The sequence below is a fragment of the Ictidomys tridecemlineatus genome, chromosome 2 (genome assembly GCF_052094955.1).
Source record: "Ictidomys tridecemlineatus isolate mIctTri1 chromosome 2, mIctTri1.hap1, whole genome shotgun sequence".
Lineage (NCBI taxonomy): Eukaryota > Metazoa > Chordata > Mammalia > Rodentia > Sciuridae > Ictidomys > Ictidomys tridecemlineatus.
In genome coordinates this window covers 15,491,074-15,511,157 of record NC_135478.1, presented here as the reverse complement: position 1 = coordinate 15,511,157, position 20,084 = coordinate 15,491,074, and the positions used below count along the sequence as shown (strand labels likewise).

At 49.4% G+C, this 20,084-nt stretch overlaps 3 protein-coding genes across 18 annotated transcripts in view; 1 reads left to right on the top strand and 2 right to left on the bottom strand.

Annotated features, from left to right (window-relative positions):
* Nucleotides 1–50: 50 nt before the first annotated feature.
* Ndufa13 (NADH:ubiquinone oxidoreductase subunit A13) lies at nt 51–7,631 on the bottom strand. 2 transcript variants are annotated; one of them, XM_005332950.4, is made up of 5 exons: nt 7,501–7,631; nt 1,935–2,013; nt 868–939; nt 421–490; nt 51–220 (listed from the first exon to the last, which is right to left on the bottom strand). In XM_005332950.4, the coding sequence occupies exons 1-5, from the start codon at nt 7,592–7,594 to the stop codon at nt 101–103; spliced, it is 435 nt and encodes a 144-aa protein (XP_005333007.2). In that variant the 5' UTR covers nt 7,595–7,631; the 3' UTR covers nt 51–100. The 2 variants fall into 2 exon arrangements, with proteins under 2 accessions (XP_005333007.2, XP_040146162.1); XM_040290228.2 differs by lacking the exon at nt 868–939.
* On the top strand, nt 7,617–9,662 carry Tssk6 (testis specific serine kinase 6). Its single transcript, XM_005332951.4, has one exon. It carries the CDS (start codon nt 8,413–8,415, stop codon nt 9,232–9,234), a length of 822 nt encoding a protein of 273 aa, XP_005333008.1. The 5' UTR covers nt 7,617–8,412; the 3' UTR covers nt 9,235–9,662.
* Nucleotides 9,663–14,806: 5,144 nt separating this feature from the next.
* Nucleotides 14,807–20,084, bottom strand: part of Gatad2a (GATA zinc finger domain containing 2A) — a 113,608-nt gene continuing 108,330 nt past the window's right edge. For all 15 annotated transcript variants that reach the window (XM_013361865.4, XM_040290230.2, XM_040290232.2 and 12 more), the window contains 2 exons: nt 19,627–19,822; nt 14,807–16,486 (listed from right to left, as the gene is read on the bottom strand). In XM_013361865.4, the coding sequence (XP_013217319.1) occupies nt 16,356–16,486; nt 19,627–19,822 (327 nt within the window). In that variant the 3' untranslated portion in view covers nt 14,807–16,355. The remainder of the gene's footprint in view (nt 16,487–19,626; nt 19,823–20,084) is intronic.

Genomic DNA, 20,084 nt, shown 5'->3' with positions numbered 1-20,084 from the left:
TACATCCTCCTCCCACCACCCCCCCTCGGTGCCCAGGGCACAGACAGGCAGGCCTCCAGAGCGTTTATTTTTTTCCTGGCGGAGAGGGGGGATTGTCCATCTACGTGTATAACATGAATCCGTAGTTGGCGTTGAGTAGTTCCTCCGTGGTGCGTAGTCCGTACAGCTCGCCTATTGTGGGGCTCACCCAGCGCTGTGTGTGGAACACAGATTCACCCACCTGTGGGGACAGGGGGCTATTGGTGGAGGCACAGCACTAGTTAGCACCCCCCAAGGACTAGAGGCCCCTGTGCTGGGGCCAGGAGCTGCCATTTCCCCAATCCTGGACCAGGCCACCATCACCCCACTCAGTCCTGGGCTTTCTGTAGAAGGCTGTGTGAATGACCCTCCAGCCCTGTGGCCCTGGAGGCCAGGACCCACCTTCCAGTCAGGCACATCTTTCATGATGATGGCTTCCTCCTCCAGGTTCTCCCGAAGCATCTGCAAGATCCTGCAGGGATGGCACAGGTGGTAGGGACTGAACAGGACTGCACTCGCTCTTCTGCCAGAGGTGCCCGCCTCCCTCCTACTGCTCCAGCCCTCTCCCCATTGCTCTTCTTCCTTCTTTTACTTCCCCTGGCAAATTCCTACCCTGCCTCCTGCCCGTGCCCCTATGTGCCTTCCTCCAGGAAGTCTTCCCATTCTCCCCTCTGGACTCTCCACTAGATCATGTCTCTGGCCCTCTTTAAGGGTGATGCCAGCCCTGTGTGCTCCAGAGTGCGGCTGACAGTTCATGCATTCACCACGTCCATTGTCCTGGATGCAGATAAAGCCTTGTAGGCCGGGACACTCAGGCCTATAGCCTCCAACCCTGGCCAGTAGCCCTACCTGCGATCCCTTTCTGCCTGAAACAGAGGCATCAGTGCAATCCGGGCTTCCAGGTCCTCAATCTGCAAGCGCCTATGAAACCCAGAAATTGACATTAGGACGAAGCAAGGTTGGAGTGTGTACAGACAAAATGGCCCTCAAACACCCAGGGTGCTATATGGGGGAGGGAGAAAGGAAGAGGGAGGTAATAGTGGCAGCCTCGAGGGTGGTGGTGGGAGGAGGTCAGAGCCGGAGATGAGGGCAAATGGGCGGGTGAAGGCGGGAAGTTGGCAGAGGCATCTGTCCACAAGACTGTTGGTTAATACTTTCTTTTCAATTAAAAACTTTTTTTTTTTTTAATCCTAAAAATAGCCCTGCCTGATGATCACAGTGAAGGAGTGGGGACAGATTCATCACGGGGCTCTGGGCTTTAGAAAACCAAAGTCCCCTTCATCTCAAAATAACCACAGGGTGTGAGGCCAAGGCAGGCGGAGCCTGCGCATCCCTCTTTTTTTCTGCCTGCTCTCTGGCAGTTTCCAAGGTCCCCATGGAAAGCTAGTCCAGTGTGTGCTTTGAGGAGGTTGATGAGCGGAGTGCCCAGTGATGTGACTCAGGGAGGTCTCTGGCCATCTCCTCTCCTGTGATCCAGGGATGCCTGGCCTTAGTTTCTTTGGCCCCAGGGGAGTCACAGCTTCTGGTTTCTAAGCCCTGATCATCATCCTTGCCTGATTATCACTGACAAAAACCTGCTGTGAGGCTGTCAGAGGCCTGCCCCTTGACCACTCAAAGTCTTCTACTAACCTGGACCTGCAGGGTTCGTGGCCTCAAAGGCTGAAGGGTAGGCTGCTAAACATGTGGTCATGAGCACCTTGCTTACCAGACATTTCTTGAGCATCAAGTCTAGAAATGGAAGTGAAGGTCAGAACCTATACTTCTAGGCCTGGTCTACGTGGCCAAGTCTGACATACAACTCCAGCCTCACCAGCTTGGAGGTAGACTGCACTCCAGACACTATTGCATCCCTGTCAACCAGTGAGGGGGGATCTTTTCAGAAGACACCCCCACTCTTCCTGAACCATGGGACCTACCTGCGCTCGCGATTCCACTTCATCATGCCCCAGTACCCAATGAGTAAAGTCCCGATACCAACGGCAAACATGCTGTAGCCTGTGGAGACAAGGAGGCACCCCATTGGTTGTTTCCTCTTGTGAGGGAACATCTACTTGCTGTTCAAATACTCTACAAAGACAAACAAGAGAGGAGGCAGAAGTCTTCCCCAGAAATCCCCAGGACTTGGTGGCAACCTCAGTCTAGCATGTATTTCTTCAGACTCTTTATTTGTGAATATCTACTGGCCCCATTCCATATAGTTCACTACTTGGCATGAGGCCCCATCCCCCTCTCCTTGAACTCCAGGTCACTTTTATTGTGTCCACATGCTCTACAGTCAAGTGAGGTGACAACAGGAAGCTTTTCTCTCACAAGTGGGACTGCCTGGGCTACAACACCTCTGACCCAATGCCAGGGTTTCTGGAAGGTACAGAACAGGCAGGAGCTACTGGAGAACCCAATGGTCTAGATGTTTGTGGTTTAGTGGCCCTGGTTCTTTCTTTCTTCTAGAAGGTTATATGGTTTCCAGTCAGCAGGCTGGTCCCCAACAGGAAGGATGGCTTTGAGTGTCCATGGCTGGGTCCCAGCTCTGTGGTATCTCCTGGCCACCTGGGTCACCACCCCTGTATGCTGCCCACAGAGGGTAGCATGCAGCCACCAGAAGTAGGCAGTGCCCTGCAGAGTCACCCAGCTAGCCCCTCGGCTTCAGGGGTGGTATTGCTACCTCTGGGCTCAGCAGGGTTTGGCCCCTTGCCTAGCACCCAGGGAAGAGACAGAGGCCACCATGAATATTTACTGAGGACCAGCAGGAGCCCCTCCTCTAATCCTGACTGACAGGCTGAAGGCCAGCTGGGGTCTTCAAGGAGGCCTGAGTCACCTGGGGTGTGGTCCCCTCCCTGCTTCCCCCTAATCTTTTCAACTTCAGTCTCTTCTCCAGATAGGCCTGGTGGATGCTGGGACAAAGTGACAGGTTCAGACCAGTATAACTCAAGTTAACATTCAGCAAATGAGAGCAGATAGTAGGTGAGGCCATCTCTGGGCCTCGTGGGATGGTAGAGCAGAACTCTGGGAATCAGGACCCCAAGGTGCATGTGGGGGACAATCAGTGTATCCATCTGTCAGCTCTGGCATGGGGTTAGTTGTCTGGTATCTCTGCTAGATCTCAAGGTAAATGAGAAATGCTCAATTTTTTACCCATAGTTAAAAAGAGAGAGAGAGAAAGAAACACATGCTTACAGTAAGATACTTCCATGTATCTGGAGATGATATGGGAGTAGGAAAGCAAGAGTCCCTGGCATGAGTCCTTGGGGCAGATCCTGAGTGCTCAGGACTAGCTCCCGCTGGCCACCTACTTTGGGCACTTAGCCATCTACCCACTAGATGAGAGTTTTCAGTATAGCAGTCTCATTGTTTTCAGCATTTATAGAGAACCTAGCACTCTCCTCCTGATTCAGCCCCAGGGGACAAACCTGGATCACTCCCAACCTTTTTTGAGTAGCAAACAAGCCCCCATAGTGATCCTTGGTCCTTCTACCTGGGCACCCAAGTGTGGACCCACCTTTAAGATAAATTCCAAAGAACAAGAGGGCTTTTAGGATGATGCAGAACCCCTGCATCAGCATGTGGTTCATACAGGCTCTCAGGCCAAAACTCATTTTAGTCTGGTGGGGCAAGGCCAAGACCTCAGGCTCTCAGAGTAAGTCTGTGCTTGAAAATTGCCCTTCTGGTGAGGGAGGCCTAAGTGGAATATGCACAGAATGGTATGCAGGCCATTGTTAAAGATTTGAGTAAGTAAGTTCACAGACTGGAACACTTAGCACTGAACAGATGGCAACACTCCCCAAATTGAGATATAGACTGAAAGCATTCCTATTAGAATACAAGCTTTTTCCCCTTCTCACAGAAATCAACAAGCACATGGTGCAATTCACATGGAAATGCAAGGGACCAGAACAGCCAAAATGATTTTGGAAAAGAGGAACAAAGTTGCAGGACTTGCACTTCACCATTTCAAAACTCATTAAGCAGCTGTGTGTACAGGACAGTGTGGCACTGGCATGAGGAGAGACATGTTCATCAATGGGGGAGAACTGAGAATCCAGAAATAAACCCTCATATTTATGGTCAATTGATTTTAGACAGGGTGCCAAGACAATTCATTGGAAAAAGAAGGCTTTTCAACAAATGGGGCCACTGAATGGCCAGCTACGTGCAAGAGAATGATGTGCTCTGTCCTTATCCTGTACACAAAAATTAACTCAAAATGGATCAAAGGCCTAAATGTAAGAGCTAAAATGAATGCTCTTAGAAGAAAACATAGGAGTAAGTCTCTGTAACCTTGGACCAGCCATTAGTCTCTTAGATATGCCTGAAGCACAGGTAATAAGAGATAATTGAACTTTGCTGATATCAGAAACTTTTATGCTTCAAATGACATCATCAATTAGCTGAAAAGACAACTCACAGAATGAAAAAATATTTGAAAAATCATATATCTGATAAGGAAATGGAATCCAAAATATAAAGGCTCGGGCTGGGGATGTGGCTCAAGCGGTAGCGCGCTCGCCTGGCATGTGTGCGGCCCGGGTTCGATCCTCAGCACCATATACCAACAAAGATGTTGTGTCTGCCGAGAACTAAAAAAAATAAATATTAAAAATTCTCTCTCTCTCTCTCTCTCTCTCACACTCTCTCTTAAAAAATATATAAAGGCTCTTATAATTCAATAATAAAAATTAATCCAATTTTAAAATGTGTAAAAAAAATGTAAATAGACATTTCTCTAAGGAAGATATACAAATGGCCAAAAAATAAGATACTCAACAGCAGGAGGTCACCAGGGATATGCATATCAAAACCACAATGATACTTCACATACACTTAGATGGCTATTAAAAAAAAAAAGGGGGCGGGATAGGCTGGGGAGATGTAGCTCGGTGGTAGAGAGCTTGGCTAGCATAGCCCCAGTTCTACAAAATAATTAATTTGTGCTAAGGAAGTATGGATCAGTTGGAAGTCCCATACATTGCAGGGGTGTGGGAGGTGGGGTGGGTATAATAGCATGGTTAGTGGAAAAGTTTGGTAGTTTCTCAAAATGTTAAAGGCAGAGTTACTATGATCTAGAAATTCTGCTCTTGGATGAAATTTATCCAGGAGAAATGAAAACCTATGTCCACACAAATATTTGGTCATGAATATTCCAGCAGCATTTTTCATGATAGCTAAAAGGCAGAAACAACACCTGTAATCCTAGTCAGGAGGCTAAGGCAGAAGGGTCAAAAGTTTGAGGCCTGGCTCAGGACTAGACACTGACTCAAAATAAAAAATGGCTGGGGATGTAGCTCAGTGGTAGAGTACCCCTGGGTTCAATCCCAATACAGGGGGAAAAAAAAAAAAAACAAGATAAAAACACTTTACAACTAAGCTAACCCCCCAGCTAGACACACTTTAAATGAGTGAATTGTAGGGTACAGTATGTGAATGTCAATAAAAGATCCAAGATATAAAGAGCAGTCTACTAGCCTCAGAGGGAGTGAAGAGCTGGTGTGAGAGATGAGTGGAGGAGGGGCTAGATTAAAGGTGGCCTGAACCAGCCTGAACTGTTCTGGAATGCTGACAGTGTGTGGGATAGGCAGAGAGGGGAGCGAGTGCTATGCCACAAAACCTTGTACAGGACTGGAGAGCTGATATGGACCATGGCTCACAAGAGGCAAGACTAGAAGATAGAGGGTAGGGACTGGGGTTGGGTTGAGGACTTTTGCACTTGCTGTTCCCCTGCCTGCAGGCTCCTTTTCTGAGAGGTTGCCCTGGCCTAACTGGGATAAAGCAGACCCTGGTTATTTCAGGCTTTGCCACAACTAGAAATTCTGGATGTTTTCTCAGCTGTACTCTGAGCACCTTGGGACAGGACCAGTGCCATGCCTTCAGTCACTCAACAACCAGATACTGAAAACGGTACAAAAATGAAGACTGAGCCACCAGAATAGGTTATTTTCTTCATCCCCGTGCAGCCAGGAAAGACTAGAGTGGGTTTATACATAAAGGGTGTGTGATTAAGACAGTGATATTTCACCTGCACAATGGGAGGCACTGCTGTGTCATGAACTGGAAGAAGCCAGGTAAGTCATATTTGACTTAAAAATAAAAATGAGATGCTAACTCAGGGAACCCAAGGGCACCCCAGGGCTGGGTTCTTTCTGTGTCCTGGTCTGAGTGCAGGTCATATAGGTGAACACATATAAATACATGTGCAGCACACCCAAGGCGGGTGCACTATCCTGGATGTTAAGTTATACCTCAAGAAGGAACGAGAGGGTGCTGGGGATCAGGCCAGGTGGTAGAGTGTTTGCCTAGCATGTGTGAGGCATTGGGTTCAATTCTCAGCACCACATAAAAAATGAATAAGTAGCCCAAGGCTTTGGATTCCATACATAGAAAAAAGAAAAAAAGAAACAACAAAAGAAAAAAGATTCAGATCATTATATTCTCCAAATCTAGCCTATAACTTGTTTTTCCAAGGCCCAGGAGCTAAAAACACAGTTACATTTGTAAATGATTGTTTTGGCAGCTGAGATCCTCTGGTCCTGAAATGCCTAAAATGTTACTTGTTTCAGTGATGCTGGGGATAAAACTCAAGGCCTGTGGTATGCTAGGCAAGTGCTCCGTTCTTGAGCTATTTACCTTGAGACTGACTTTTCTACTGTATGAATCTTTTTTTTTTTTTTAAATCATGCACATGAATTGAAAGTTCTCCTGAGCTACACCCTGCCGCCTTTGTCATCTGTATTTTGCTAAATTGCTAAGACACTTGCTACCCTCCTGCTTCAGCCACCTGAGTCTGAGATTCAATGTGATTATAGGTGTGCGCCCACCACATGCACAGGTTTTAAACGTGAAGTTCAATGAGTTACAGTAAATGCACTCACCCCTTAATTATGTTTAAATTTTTATATTTCTTTTAAATCTGAGCCTTTTACGGTCTGTTATATTTTTCTCCGTTGAACTCCATAACAAAATTTAAAATGTTACTTATAACAGTTGAAAATTTAAGAAGACGAATTCCCGGGGCATTTTGTAGTTGGGGTTTACCAGCGAGTTTGAAACACCGCCTAGAACATCTTATAAATTCCCCCTGGTTTCGGGTTTTATTCTCCAGCCTTGCTCTTGTTGACCCTGGGGAAATCGTAGCCTCCATGGGACCAGTTTCCCCGCCTGTGAAACCCAAGGGTGGCTGAGGGGACTGGGGACAGGCTATACCAATCTGTTTAACCCACTGTAAAATGGGTATAACTAAGGGGACGGACTTCCTGGGCTGTTAGAAGGAAGCCAGGCCCGCTATTATAGTAATAACAATAACTACTTCAGTAGTAATAATAATAACTACTCAGCAGTTATCATTATTACTACTGAAGCCACTGAGACCCCGCGGCCTCCCGTAACCCCGTCACCCCTTCGGATAAACTGAGGCCTGCTCACGTCCCCGAATCCCGCCTCTACATCCAGAGGGCCCAGACCCTGAGAACCTTGGCGTGGAGCTACACTGACCCGACAGTCCGCGGCGCGGGAGGTTTCGCTTGTAGTCGATAGGGCCGTAGCCCCCTGGCGGGGGCATGTCCTGCTTCACCTTCGACGCCGCCATGCCAGCAGAGCCCCCAGGCTTCCGGCCTGAGGCGGAAGTGACGCGCCCCGCCCGCCGCCATGCTGAGAGTGGCGGAAGCGCCAGCGAAAGTCTGCGGCGCTAGGGAACCAAAGATGTTGGGATGGTTCTTCCACCGCTCTGGAGAGTTCAGGCAGCAGGGCCCGAGTCTGAGTGTGTGGCCGGGCTGCGGTCCAACAGTCCTGATTTTCTTTTTCTCGGGCGTGAGTCAGCCCTTGTTCGCACCTGGAGGTCGCCAGGGCACCCTGAACTTTGCACTAAAATCCCTCACGCTCACCTTTCCCCCTGGGCGATGCACAAAGGGGTCAGAAACCCCGAACTCCCCAGGGAACCAGGTCCCCGAGTTAAGTCCTCCTTTCCAGGTCCCATCTCATTGGGGCTGCCCTGAGAGAACATGGTCACAAGTTGGGTAAACGAAGATGGGGGGACTCACGAGGAAACGCTCTAATCCCAGGAACAAATTCCGCTTCCCAGTGGTGGTCGGTACCCCTTGCTAGTGGCCTCTGACCAGGAACTGACCATTCTGGACGATTGAGTCACAAAGCAGAGGGGCTTAGGGAGCTCGCGGGGCGGGGTCCGGGCGGCCCCCACCCCGAGGTAGAGTGACGCCCGCAGTAACTTCACAAGGCAGAAATTGTTACCTGGGAAATAAAAGGCACCGTGGCGGCGGGAGCTCGGGAGTGGGCACATGGGGGTGCGGGTGTGCAGGTGCCAAGCGCCATGGGTTAGGCCCGAGATCGGAGTCCGGCCGCCCCCCGACAGCAGCCGCCTCCTGCTCCCCGCGCGCCCCGGGCGCCACCATGTCGGGTGACAAACTCCTGAGCGAACTTGGCTATAAGCTGGGTCGCACAATAGGCGAGGGCAGCTACTCTAAGGTTAAGGTGGCCACTTCCAAGAAGTACAAGGGTACGGTGGCCATCAAGGTGGTGGACCGGCGGCGAGCGCCCCCGGACTTCGTCAACAAGTTCCTGCCTCGAGAGCTGTCCATCCTGCGGGGCGTACGGCACCCGCATATCGTACACGTCTTCGAATTCATCGAGGTGTGCAACGGGAAGCTGTACATCGTGATGGAGGCGGCCGCCACCGACCTGCTGCAGGCGGTGCAGCGCAACGGGCGAATTCCTGGATCACAGGCGCGCGAGCTCTTCGCGCAGATCGCGGGCGCTGTACGTTACTTGCACGACCACCATCTGGTGCATCGCGACCTCAAGTGCGAAAATGTGCTGCTGAGCCCTGACGAGCGCCGCGTCAAGCTCACCGATTTCGGCTTCGGTCGTCAGGCTCATGGCTATCCAGACCTTAGCACCACCTACTGCGGCTCGGCAGCCTATGCGTCACCTGAGGTACTCCTGGGCATTCCCTACGACCCCAAGAAATATGACGTGTGGAGCTTGGGCGTCGTGCTCTACGTCATGGTCACCGGGTGCATGCCCTTCGACGACTCAGACATCGCGGGCCTGCCCCGGCGCCAGAAGCGCGGCGTGCTCTATCCCGAGGGCCTCGAGCTCTCCGAGCGCTGCAAGTCCCTGATTGCCGAGTTGCTACAATTCAGCCCATCAGCCAGGCCCTCAGCGGGCCAGGTAGCGCGCAACAGCTGGCTGCGCGCTGGGGACTCCGGCTAGGAGCCGGGGTTCCCGGGGTTCCCGGTGAACCCTGCACTGAGCCAGCGCGATGCACGCGCGAGAGGCACGCTTCCGGAAACCCGCGAAGCCGCCGCTTGCGATTGCACACGTGCTCTACCCTTTTCCTTCCCCTGCGCGGCGTGGGCCGCAATTGCCCGGGTTTGGAATCTAGTTCCTCCTCCACAATCCCGAGAGCTGGAGGGCGCATATGCATCCTCAAGTCCCTGCGAAAAGGCCCCGGGAGGGGCCAGACGAGAGGAGACGGAAGCTTTGCGCCTGCGCGGAATGAGCGTTGGTTACGCGGCAGATGGTGGCTTAGTGGAGGAGCTGCCGGCGAGCCGACATGCGTGGAGGGCGTCCCTCCCCAGCCAGCCGCGGATGCCAGATTTTCGGTTAGAACCTGCAATAAACTCGCTCTTCCTCGCAAAGTGGCTTTAGCAGTGGCCCCTTTTACGGAGCAGGGGGGAGGGAGCCACCCGGGGGAGAAGGCTGGTGCGGTCTGCCCATTATAGAGGAAGGCATATTGAGGTTCTGTCTTCCAGTTTCAGAAGAGAGTTGGGAGGCCAGGCGTGGTGGTGTTCCGAGCGACTAGGGAGATTGAGGCAGGAGGATGGCAAGTTCGAGGCCAGCCTCAGCAATTTAGCGAGGCCCTAAGCAATCTAGCGAGAGCCAGTCTCAGAAATAAATAAATGAAGTAAATAAATAAATAGGTCTGGAGATGTGACTCAGTGGTTAAGCACCCCTGGGTTCAATCCCTGGTACCAAATAAATAGTTGGGAGGATTCAAACCCCAGTCAATATATGGGATTCTCCAAATGGGGCAAATTCAGAGGGTCTCTTGTTATCTCAGGATTTCTGACAATGCTGTGTATGGGATGCTGGGTATAAACTGGCATTAATCGATAAGGAAACAGGCCCACCCAGCTGTTATTTGCCCACAGACAGGCTGTGATTGGAAGCTAGATCTTTTTGTAGTGGGGAAGTTCTCTTTGGTGAAGGTACCTTGCCTCTGGGAAGAGTTTGGGGATAGAATTAGAGTGAATCCTGCTCAGTCCTCATGCATTTCTTAGGCACTTGCTGTGTACCAAGGCCCTGGAACTCAGTGTAGAGGCTTCAACCCATCCCTGTCCTCATGAGAAAGCAAGGGAAAATTAAGTAAAATAAAAGAATTGCTTGGAAATAATTGTAAGCCAAACATGGTGGAGCATGCCTGTAATCCCAGCAATTTGGGAGATGGAGGCAGGAGGATTGCGAAGTTTAAAGCTTGCTTCAGGAACTTAGCAAGACCCTGCCTCAAAATAAAAAATTAAAAAGGTTAGGGATGTGGCTCAGTGGTTAAGCACACCTGGGTTCAATCCCTGGTACCAAATAATAATTATAAATTGTGTTAAACGCCAGGAGGAGGAAGGAGGCATCCACAATTAAAGCCATCACTTTTTTCAGGGGTGGGGCAGGGCGAGGGGCAAGTAACCAGGGATTGAACACAAAGGCACTGAGCCACATCCCCAGCCCTTTTTTTGTATTTTATTTAGAGACAGGATCTTGCTGAGTTGCTGCTTAGGGCTTCTATAAGTGGCTGAGGCTGGCTTTTAAACTGGAGATTCTCCTGCCTCAGCCTCCAGAGTGGCTGGGTTTACTGGTATGTGCCATCACATTTGAGTTGAGTCTTGAAGGAGTCATTGGAAAAGGGCAGAGGTTTGAGTAAGCCAGGAAATTCCTGTGGCTAGAAGAGCAAGGGAGTGGGGAGAGGAGGTGGAGAGCTACAAGTCCAGGGGGGACCCCACAGGGCCTGGGGGAGGTTGGGAGTTTTGGCTGCAGTGAGGTTACTAGGTTCGGTGACATTTTGCTGACATTTGTGGTGTATGAGAAATATGTTCCTCAACTCTAACCTGCTCGATTTCATCTGAACCTCAATGGTCCTAGAGGGAGTTTCTCAGCTGTGGATGTTGCCATGCCAGCCACTACTCACTCACCTTCCATGCTTTCTGTTATCTTGGAGTTTGAGCACTAGTTCTCCCCTTACCCCCTTCAAATGGACTGTGGCCCCATCCCCCTCATTTTGCCCATGAGGCAACTGAGGCTAGAAGAGTGTGCTTGACCTTCCAGTTCTGACTGGGTTGTCACAGCTGAGGCAGAAAACTCAGGCCTTCTGCTCTACACTGGAGGATGGAGCCTCCAGTGTTCCCAGGGCCTCCACTGCACTTAGAGTGCATCCACATCCTCCTCACCTGTGTCCTTAAGGTGCAACCACTCTGTCCTCTTTGTTCTTGACCTGTGCCTCATCCCACCACCAAACCATTGCCTAGGCTCTTCTCACTCAAGGCGTCACTTTCCCTCCCTTCATTTGAGTTAACTTGATGTTACCTCCTCTGGGACACCCAGTTCTTTCCACCTGGATGGCTACTGCCACATGCCATCGGCCCACTGATGAATCTGTAGGAACATTTGGGGCCCTGCTCCATGGCCACACAGGCCCAGGGCCCAGTTCAGGGGGCAAAAAGTTTCAGGGACCAGGGCTATTGTCCCATTTCTCAGCTTGAGAAACTTGCTGAGACCACCGTCCAGGACTGGATCTGCCCCTGGTCCAATGAGGTGCCTATATGTGATCCAGAGAAGCACAGGGATCTTGAGGGTGGAGGTAGGGCCCCAAAGTGCCCCATATAGTATGTTTCTTGAGGTCAGTGTTGGGTGATGGGGCACTAGTTGGGATCTTACAGGTGGAGAACAGGCTTGGGTTTAATATCTACTCTGCCCTCTACCAGCTCTTGTGCGTTGCTGAAGTGACTCAGCACACTATTGGGAGGCTATTGGGAGGTAGTCAGCTCCCAGGGTAGAGGGAAGGATGCCGCCCAAACAGCAAAACAAGGTCATATTTTATGCATTGGAATGCAAAGTGATCCCAAGTTTCACTTTAAAAATAAAAATGTGCCAGCCACTGTGCCTGTGATCCCAGTGACTCAGGGGGCTGAGACCAGTCTCAGCAATTTAGCAGGACCCTGTTTCACAATGAAGTAAAAGGGGCAGGGATGTAGTTTAGTGTTAAGAGTGCTTGCCTGGCATTGAGGCCTTGGTGTTCAACCTCTATTACTGAAAAAAGTTTTTTAAAATGAAAACAAATGTGAGGGGCTGTAGTGTAGCTCTGTTATGCTTAGATGCACATGATCCTGGGTTTAGTCCCCGGCACCAAAAATAAAATGTGAAACTTTTAGCATCTTGAAAACAAATTTTCATCAGATATCATTCACTTTTGGAGACAGCCCATAGCGCAAACTGTGCTTAGAATGTGCATCTGTAATATCAAGTTCTGCAGCAAAGACCACTTCTCAAGGTACCAAGCCTGAAAATTGCTCCAGAAAAAAAATCCTGCACTGACTGGAGTTTGGAGGCTGATGGGCAAAACCCACTGGGATCTTGAGCCCATTCCTCTGGTCTTATGGGGTTAAGTTAGGTCCAGAACCCCAGGTCTTGGTGCAGATATTGCCTAGGACCTAGGACCAAGGGTAGGTAGGTAGGGACACCATCCAGGTAAGATGCCCTAGTTGCATTCTTCCCCCATTAACAAAGCTGCCCTGAAGCTGGAACAAAACACAGGGAAATCAAGGTAGAGGGGACAAAAGAAAAGTACAGTTGACACATTATCCATTTCTTTATTGTCCTTCAGAGTCTAAAAGTTCCTCATGATACAAAGTATGACCACCAATTCCAGTCTCTTTGTTTTGGAACTTCTATTGGTTTGGTGGCAAACATTTTTTTTACATGTTTTATTATCAAAGATTTATAGTCACAATAAATACAAGTGACAACCTCCCCACCGCCCCAAGATTCCCTCATACCCTGCACTAGTGTAACCATCTATTACACTTTCTTTGTTAAGGATTATAAAAATGTTTGCTGTCCTTTTGATAAAAGCTGTTGAAATTCTTTAGGCTAACGTCATGTGCAGCATATAACTCAGCATCAAAGAAAAACCCTACGGCAGAGTGGCATGGACCATCCTTTTCATTTCCCATATCCCTGTTATAAGAATATTTATATAGAAAAATTTGTGTTTCTCCAGCCAATAGGAGAGTGCATGTGGAAACAAGACACAAGGAAGCAGCTGATTACCTCATTCCCTCTGCCTAGGGTGAGCTTCACAGAGGTCCTGGAGAGGTAGTTAGGAACCAAAGCTGCTCAGTGCTACTGTCCCACCCTCAGGGGACACCCATGCTCACCAGAGGTGTAGTTCTTCTTGGACTGGAGTCCCTATGATACAGTCAAGATGGCTAGAGCCATGGGTGGCTCCAGATGGGAATGTGTGAACATAAACTGTCATTTCAAACTTGCCCCAACTTCAAAACGCATGATGTCCCCACCCTCATTGAACACAGGTTTCCAGTTGCCTTGGAGGTTTGTGTTAGAGGTAACTGGAGATTGTTATAATCAATCTTTGGGCCTGTGGGTTCCCATAGGCTCATGGCTCTCAAGAGCTAGATCCCTGCAAGGGCTCTCAGGGAAGACCAGGACTTGCCAGCACTTCAGGGAATGGTGGCTGGTTTTGAGGTGCGCTTTGTAAATACCCTTAATGCTAATAAATATCCTTTCCTGGTATGGCTCAACCCACACCCAGAGAGGTATTCAGTCATGCCTTTAGGTGTTAACAAATTTCAGCACAGAATCACCCACTTGGGGTTTTATCACACAAGTTATATCACAAAGAGGGAACTCAAGAAAAAAAAAAGGTGAACTTTCAAGACAGTCAAAATGAAAGATTAAGGCATCTCACACTGTCCCCTTTAAAAAAAAAAGTTATGTTCATGTCACAGTATGTCATCCCTGGGAATGCTCCTGGGTCACGGGATGGAGGGAAGGGTGCTGGAGGAGCCAGGGTCCCTACCACCCTGTCCTCTGCCTATGGCACCCTGGAGTCATGGTCTGAACTACAGACTGTCCTAGTTAATAGCCCTAAGTCCCAGAGGAAAAGTCCAGCAAGGCTTGGATAGCTCAGGATGTGGTATGGGTGGGTGGGACTGGGCCCTCTCTTCAGACCTGGTCAACCCAAGCTGGGTGCTTAAACCCAGCACAGGGAGGACTCGGCTCGGTTGCTTGATCCTGAGTTTACTGCATAGAACTGAGGTTTGTTCAACAGGAAGAGGCCTCCCAGGCGCTCCTACTTGGGGAGTTGGAAGATTTGGCCCATGTCACTGAACAGAGAGGGCTAACAGCTCAGGGTAGTATAAGACAGGTATTTATTTGCCAGGCACACAGAAAAATGCGAGGAATAGAAATGCTTGCATACTTTTTTTTTTTCTTTTTTGGTGTAAAAACACACCCTCCCCCCCTCCAAAAAAAAAAAAAAAAAAGTCAATTTCCCTCCTTTCCCCGGAATCCCTGGATACTGGAATGAAAGCCACCCTTCCCTCCCCCTTCTCCTACTGTAGCCCAGTGAAGTTATGCACTCAGAATAAACAAAAAAGTTGGTGAGAAATTCAGAGTTTAGCACAAAAAATTGGAACAATTTCCAAAAACTAAGTTCCTCTACTATGTGTCAAAAAAATGTTTTCTAAAGACTGATGATATTCACACGTGAGCATGGGGGTTAAATGAGCCTTTATTAGAATGTTGTAGCAGTTGTGTTTGGAGAAGGCGGTCCTACAGATAAGGATTTTAAATTAAAGTCCCTAAATGCATAAGTAGGAAAATGGGCTGGAGAGGAACTAGGGAATGGCGGTGCCCAGTCTTCTTGTAGGCACACAGATGTGCATGTACGGGGGATACCCTCACATGGGCCCAGGGTTGGCCCAGTGTGGTAGACGCAGAACAGCTTCCACCTTTCCTCACAGAACCAATTTTTAAGGAGTGAGAAGGGCAAGAAATAAAAAGAAAATAAAACTATAAGCAGACCTGATCCTTAAAAAAAAAAAAAAAAAAAAAAAAAAAAAAACACATTTCTGTAGATTCTAAAGGGGAATAGAGAGAGAAAAGAAGTCTGAAAGCAGACCCTGACAGCAACCCCCAGCTTGAAGGAAAGGCTCTAACTAAACCCAAGTGGAAATCCTTAAGTCTGGGGGAAAGCAGCTCGCCACACACCTGGACGGCGCCTCCTAGCCTGGACACACCTGTGTGTGCTCACTGACAGGTGCACATGCCAGGGTGGCTTGAGATTGTGTCCATCAAAAAGATAGGAAAAGAAAAGGAAAAAATTTAATAAAATAAACCACAACAATAACAACAACAACAAAAAACCCCCACAGCAGCCCTCCCCCGCAACTTCCTGCTCAGGCTCCTGGGTGTGGCTGCCAGTTGATTCTCTCCTCCCTGATTTGAGGGCAGCGCACCGCTTCGGGAATCCCTGGGTCTCTGGCTGGGTCTGGCTGCAGTTTGTTCTTCTGCTACGTGTGGGAAGTCTGGGGTCTCCGAACGAGCAGCAATGGAGGCTTTCAGCTGAAGCAAGAGCCATGTTGGCTGTCCCTGTGTCCATCAGTCATCTGGGTTGGGCCAGCCATCTCTGCTGGGGGCTTCGGCACCATCAGTGAACCACCTTCCAGCATATGGGCCTGGTGGGACTACACTGTGCACGACAGAGACCCCTGGACCTGCACGGTTTACTTTAAACTCCATCATCATGAGGTGATTAGGGGAAAAAAAAAAAAAAACAACTTCAACCTATAGGTTGCCATGGGGGGAGGCAGTTGAAGACTGGGAGCCTAAGATGGGGGAAAAGCAAAAAGGAAAATGAAATGCCTCGCTTGACTTCAGAAGCCCTGGGTGCCAGCCTCGCCTGAGTGTGTCACAGTGTCCAAGATGAACCGCCTGTGTGTGCCTGCCGGGGGCGGAGGGAGGGGGCCAGGAGCACAGCCAGCCCCCCCAGGTCCACTTTTCTGCTGGTGTCGGGCAAACTAAAGGCAAAGAGAGAAAGGAAGAAAGCCCACGGAAAGGTCCCTCAGTTATGATCCTTGCCCACCATGAAGCAGCACCCCTCTCCCCAGCTGCGATGAGGCTCTGCAACCAAGGACTGAGGTCTTGCTTCAGTAGCAGCATGGCCATCACTCGCTCGCAGAGGGCAGTGTGGTGTGTCCTTTTAGACCAAGGGCCAGGTGGGAGGGAGGAGGGAGCCTGTCCTCCACTGGGCCTGGCTCACACTATTTCCACGTGGCCGACTGGGGGATGGAGCGTGGTGGGATCATGTCGAGGAGGTATTCTCGCTGGCGGTCCACAGTAGAGGACGTCTTATGAACTGCCAAACTTGGACTGACAAATGTCAGGGTCCCGCCTGCAACAGAACACAGTGACAGGTCGAGATGGCCCCCAGTCAGCAGAGGCTCCTGGGAGAATCCTACCCACAGTGGAGGAGAGCACAGGCTGTAGCCTAGACCTTGCCCATCACACAAACAAGATCACAAACCTACCAGCCCTACAGCACTGTCATCATCCCAAATCCCAGGCCTTGCACTAAAGAGAATGCAAGAAAACAATTAGATCACCCTGAAAATATTCCCTGGCTCTGCAGAGTTAGATGATGATTAGTCAGTTATCAGGTGCTACATGGACCAAGGTGCTTACCACAGTGCTGGGTAGAACAGTGAAACTTGCCATCAAGGGACTCAACCTCCAATGCAATGCATGAAGTCTGATGAAATACTATTTGGCCATTAAAAACAACCTGACCCTCAATTGTTTTGGGGATAAGGTCCTTAGTATGTTTACCTAGGCTGGCCTCAAACTCCCTGGGCTCAAGTGATTGTCCCACCTTAGCCCGCAAGAACTGGAATTACTGCATGCTCCACTGCTGGGTTAAGAATCTTCTCCTCCCCAGTTTTGGGAAATGAACCCAGGGGCACTCTACCATTGAACCACACCTCTATCCCTTTTTGAGAAAGGGTCTTACTAAGTTGCTCAGACTATCTTGGAACTTGCCATCCTCCTGCCTTGGCCTCCTAAATAACTGAGATTATAGGCATGCATAACTGACATGGCTTCAACTAAGATTTGTTTTTTGGTACCAAGGAACCCATGAGTGCTTAACCACTGAGACACATCGCCAGCCCTTTTGATTTTGAGAAAGGTCTCAATACATTGCTGAGTCTGGCTTTGAATTTGATTCTCTTGCCTCAGCCTCCCGAGTCATTGGAATTACAGGTGTGTGCCACTACACAAATTTTTAATGAGACAGTAAACTCATTTACACATTAGAGGGGTTCTGGCTTGCAAACACAAGAGAACGCTACGCACGTGACCGAAGAGGGCAGGAGAGAGATAGAAAATCCCCTGTGGTATTTATTCTCCTGGTGTAGAAATTATTGCTACTGCCATGGCCTTGTCTTACTATATTTTCCTATTTCTACAAATAACACTCTTATAACTGGAAAATAAAGTAATGATTCCCATCCAGCACATGCCATTTTCTGGACTCACCAGAACAGTGAGCAACACTCTGCTACCTATCCTTAGAATATTTTTAGTGGAGGCTAATACATTTTATGGAACAAGGGCAAAGGACAACCCCCCCCCCACCGACACCGCATGCAGAGTTAAGGCCTGCATTCCAGAAACCTGGCACCTGCTAAGAGCTTCCCTCAAACCACAGCCCAGAAACCTGAGGCATTTGGGAACACCAGCAAAGCTGTTGGGAAACCATTATGCTTGATCTCTAATCCTACCAACCGATGCAGGGACTACTTGTGCCTTCAAATTTCCTTTCAAATTTTACCCTTGAACACACATACCAATTTCTTTTCCTTTCTCTGTGGTGGGTGCCAGGGATGAACCCAGTGCCTGCGCATGTTAGGCAAGTACTCTACCCTCTCACAGTTTCCTGATGGATTTCTGTCACTATGTCCACATTCACTCATTTTTCACTTTTCGTATTTTTTGTTTTTAGACAGGGTCTTGTTATGTTGCTGAGGCTGGGACAATAGGCCGGTGCCACTGTCCAACTTTCCTTCTTACTTTATCGCTTTCAAATTTTCTACAAAAGTAATTTCTGACTAGCCCCACAGTTCTTATCTGTTTGTTAAACATGCCAGGCAAAAACAAGTCTGGATGGTCTATATTTACAAATGTGTTGTGATCTCCAGGCCACTCATGTTCCTGTGACCAAATAAATGGCCTCTCTTTCCTGAACTATCTCTACTGGTGCTCTGGCAGGGGCACATCCATAACCCCTGGGTCGATACTTAAACAGGAGGTTCTCAACTTCTGTTGCAGAAACAGCCTGATTTCTCAAGTTCTGACATCTTGTAATGACGCCTCTTCTTCCTAAGGAGACTCAAGCTGCAGGGAACAACTGAGGACGCTTGGCAACTACATTGAGAGCACTTGCCCTCCCCTTCACTTACCTTCCTGCCTACTTTTCATTTTCCTGTGCTTGGCAGACACACAAAATATTGAATCCTTATGTTAGCACATAAGTGAGAATATGTTACAAATAGGGAAGTAGGCTAGGAAATGACACCAGGGACAGTCAACGTGTCAGGGTCTTCCTCTCCCCCAGCAATTCCTCCAGAGGGCTTCTGCTGCCACTTCATTTCACCCCAGCCCTCCCTCCTCCCTGCACTCCTGTTCTTTTGTACTTTGTACCACTTCATGTGTCCAAAACAGGATGGGAGGAAAGGGTCCCCCAGAGCAGTGGACAAAGGGCATGCTCTGGGTGAGAAACACAGTGAGTATATGATGAACAATGCAGTGACAGCACAAACAGATGTTAACTGAGGCAGGAAAAAGGTAGGTAGCCATGAGTGGGTAAGATGGGTCTGTGCTGAGGAGTCTGCACAGAGGCTTGGGGTGGGGGTGGATGGGTGGGCAAGCACCTGCAAACAAGGTCTGCTCACATTTGAGTGTGGTTATAGCCAGTACAAACTGCCAGAGTGATCAGAATCTACTGGGGGCTGTCACTTATTCAGGACACACTACTCAGGGACTGGAAGAGATAAAGCCAAATTCAGAGGTGGTTCTTCTTAGGAAGCAGGTCTGCAGCATGGGGCCTTTTGTGCCACTTATGATCATCAGGTGTGTGAGCATCCTTGTTAAGAATGAGGAAGGCTGGGCGCAGGGGCACATGCCTGTAATCCCAGCAGCTCGAAAGGCTGAGGCAGGAGGACATTCGAAGCCAGCCTCAGAAATTCTGCAAGAATCTAAGTAACTTAGTGATAACCTATCTTAAAATAAAAAAAAAAAGGGCTGGGGATGTGGCTCAGTGGTTAAGCACCACTGGGCTCAATCCCTAGCACCAAAAATAAATGATGATGATGATGATGATGATGGTGATGATGGAGAGGCTAAGGTATGAGAATCATTTGAGCTTATGATTTTCAGACCAAGGAAATGGCAAGATTCTGTGTTAAAAAGAGAAAATAAGGAAGGGTAGACCTGACAGCAGCAAGGTCTGAGCATGGAGCTGCAGAGGCCACCCACCTGTGCTCAGGGGCGTTTTTTTCCAGTTGGAGGTGGCACTGCCCTTGGCAGCACCTGCAGCTCTCTCGGAATGTCTGCCAGTCCTGCTGACCAGGGCTGTGGCCGAGGCTGTGTTCTGCAGTTTGGGAGACTGGCTGAATGTGTGCAGTACACCACGGGGCGTTGTGGCTGAGCCTCGGGACAGCTGGCTAGAGGCCTGCAAAGGAGAAAAGGGACAATGGATCATGAGGGGAAGGGGCAGCCACGGGCAAGATGCTCAACGCAGCCTCTCCTCGTTCTGGCTGACCTCTGCCCACCCACACAGGGTCCCTAAAGTCCAAAATCAGGAGACCAGGTAAGTTACACCAGGGGGAAGGAAAAACAGGGAGAGAGAGAAAAACAGAAAGACAGACGCAGGCAGCCTGACAGTCGGTGACTGACGTGGTCGCATCTGCGGTTGGGGGCATGAGGCTCCCGGT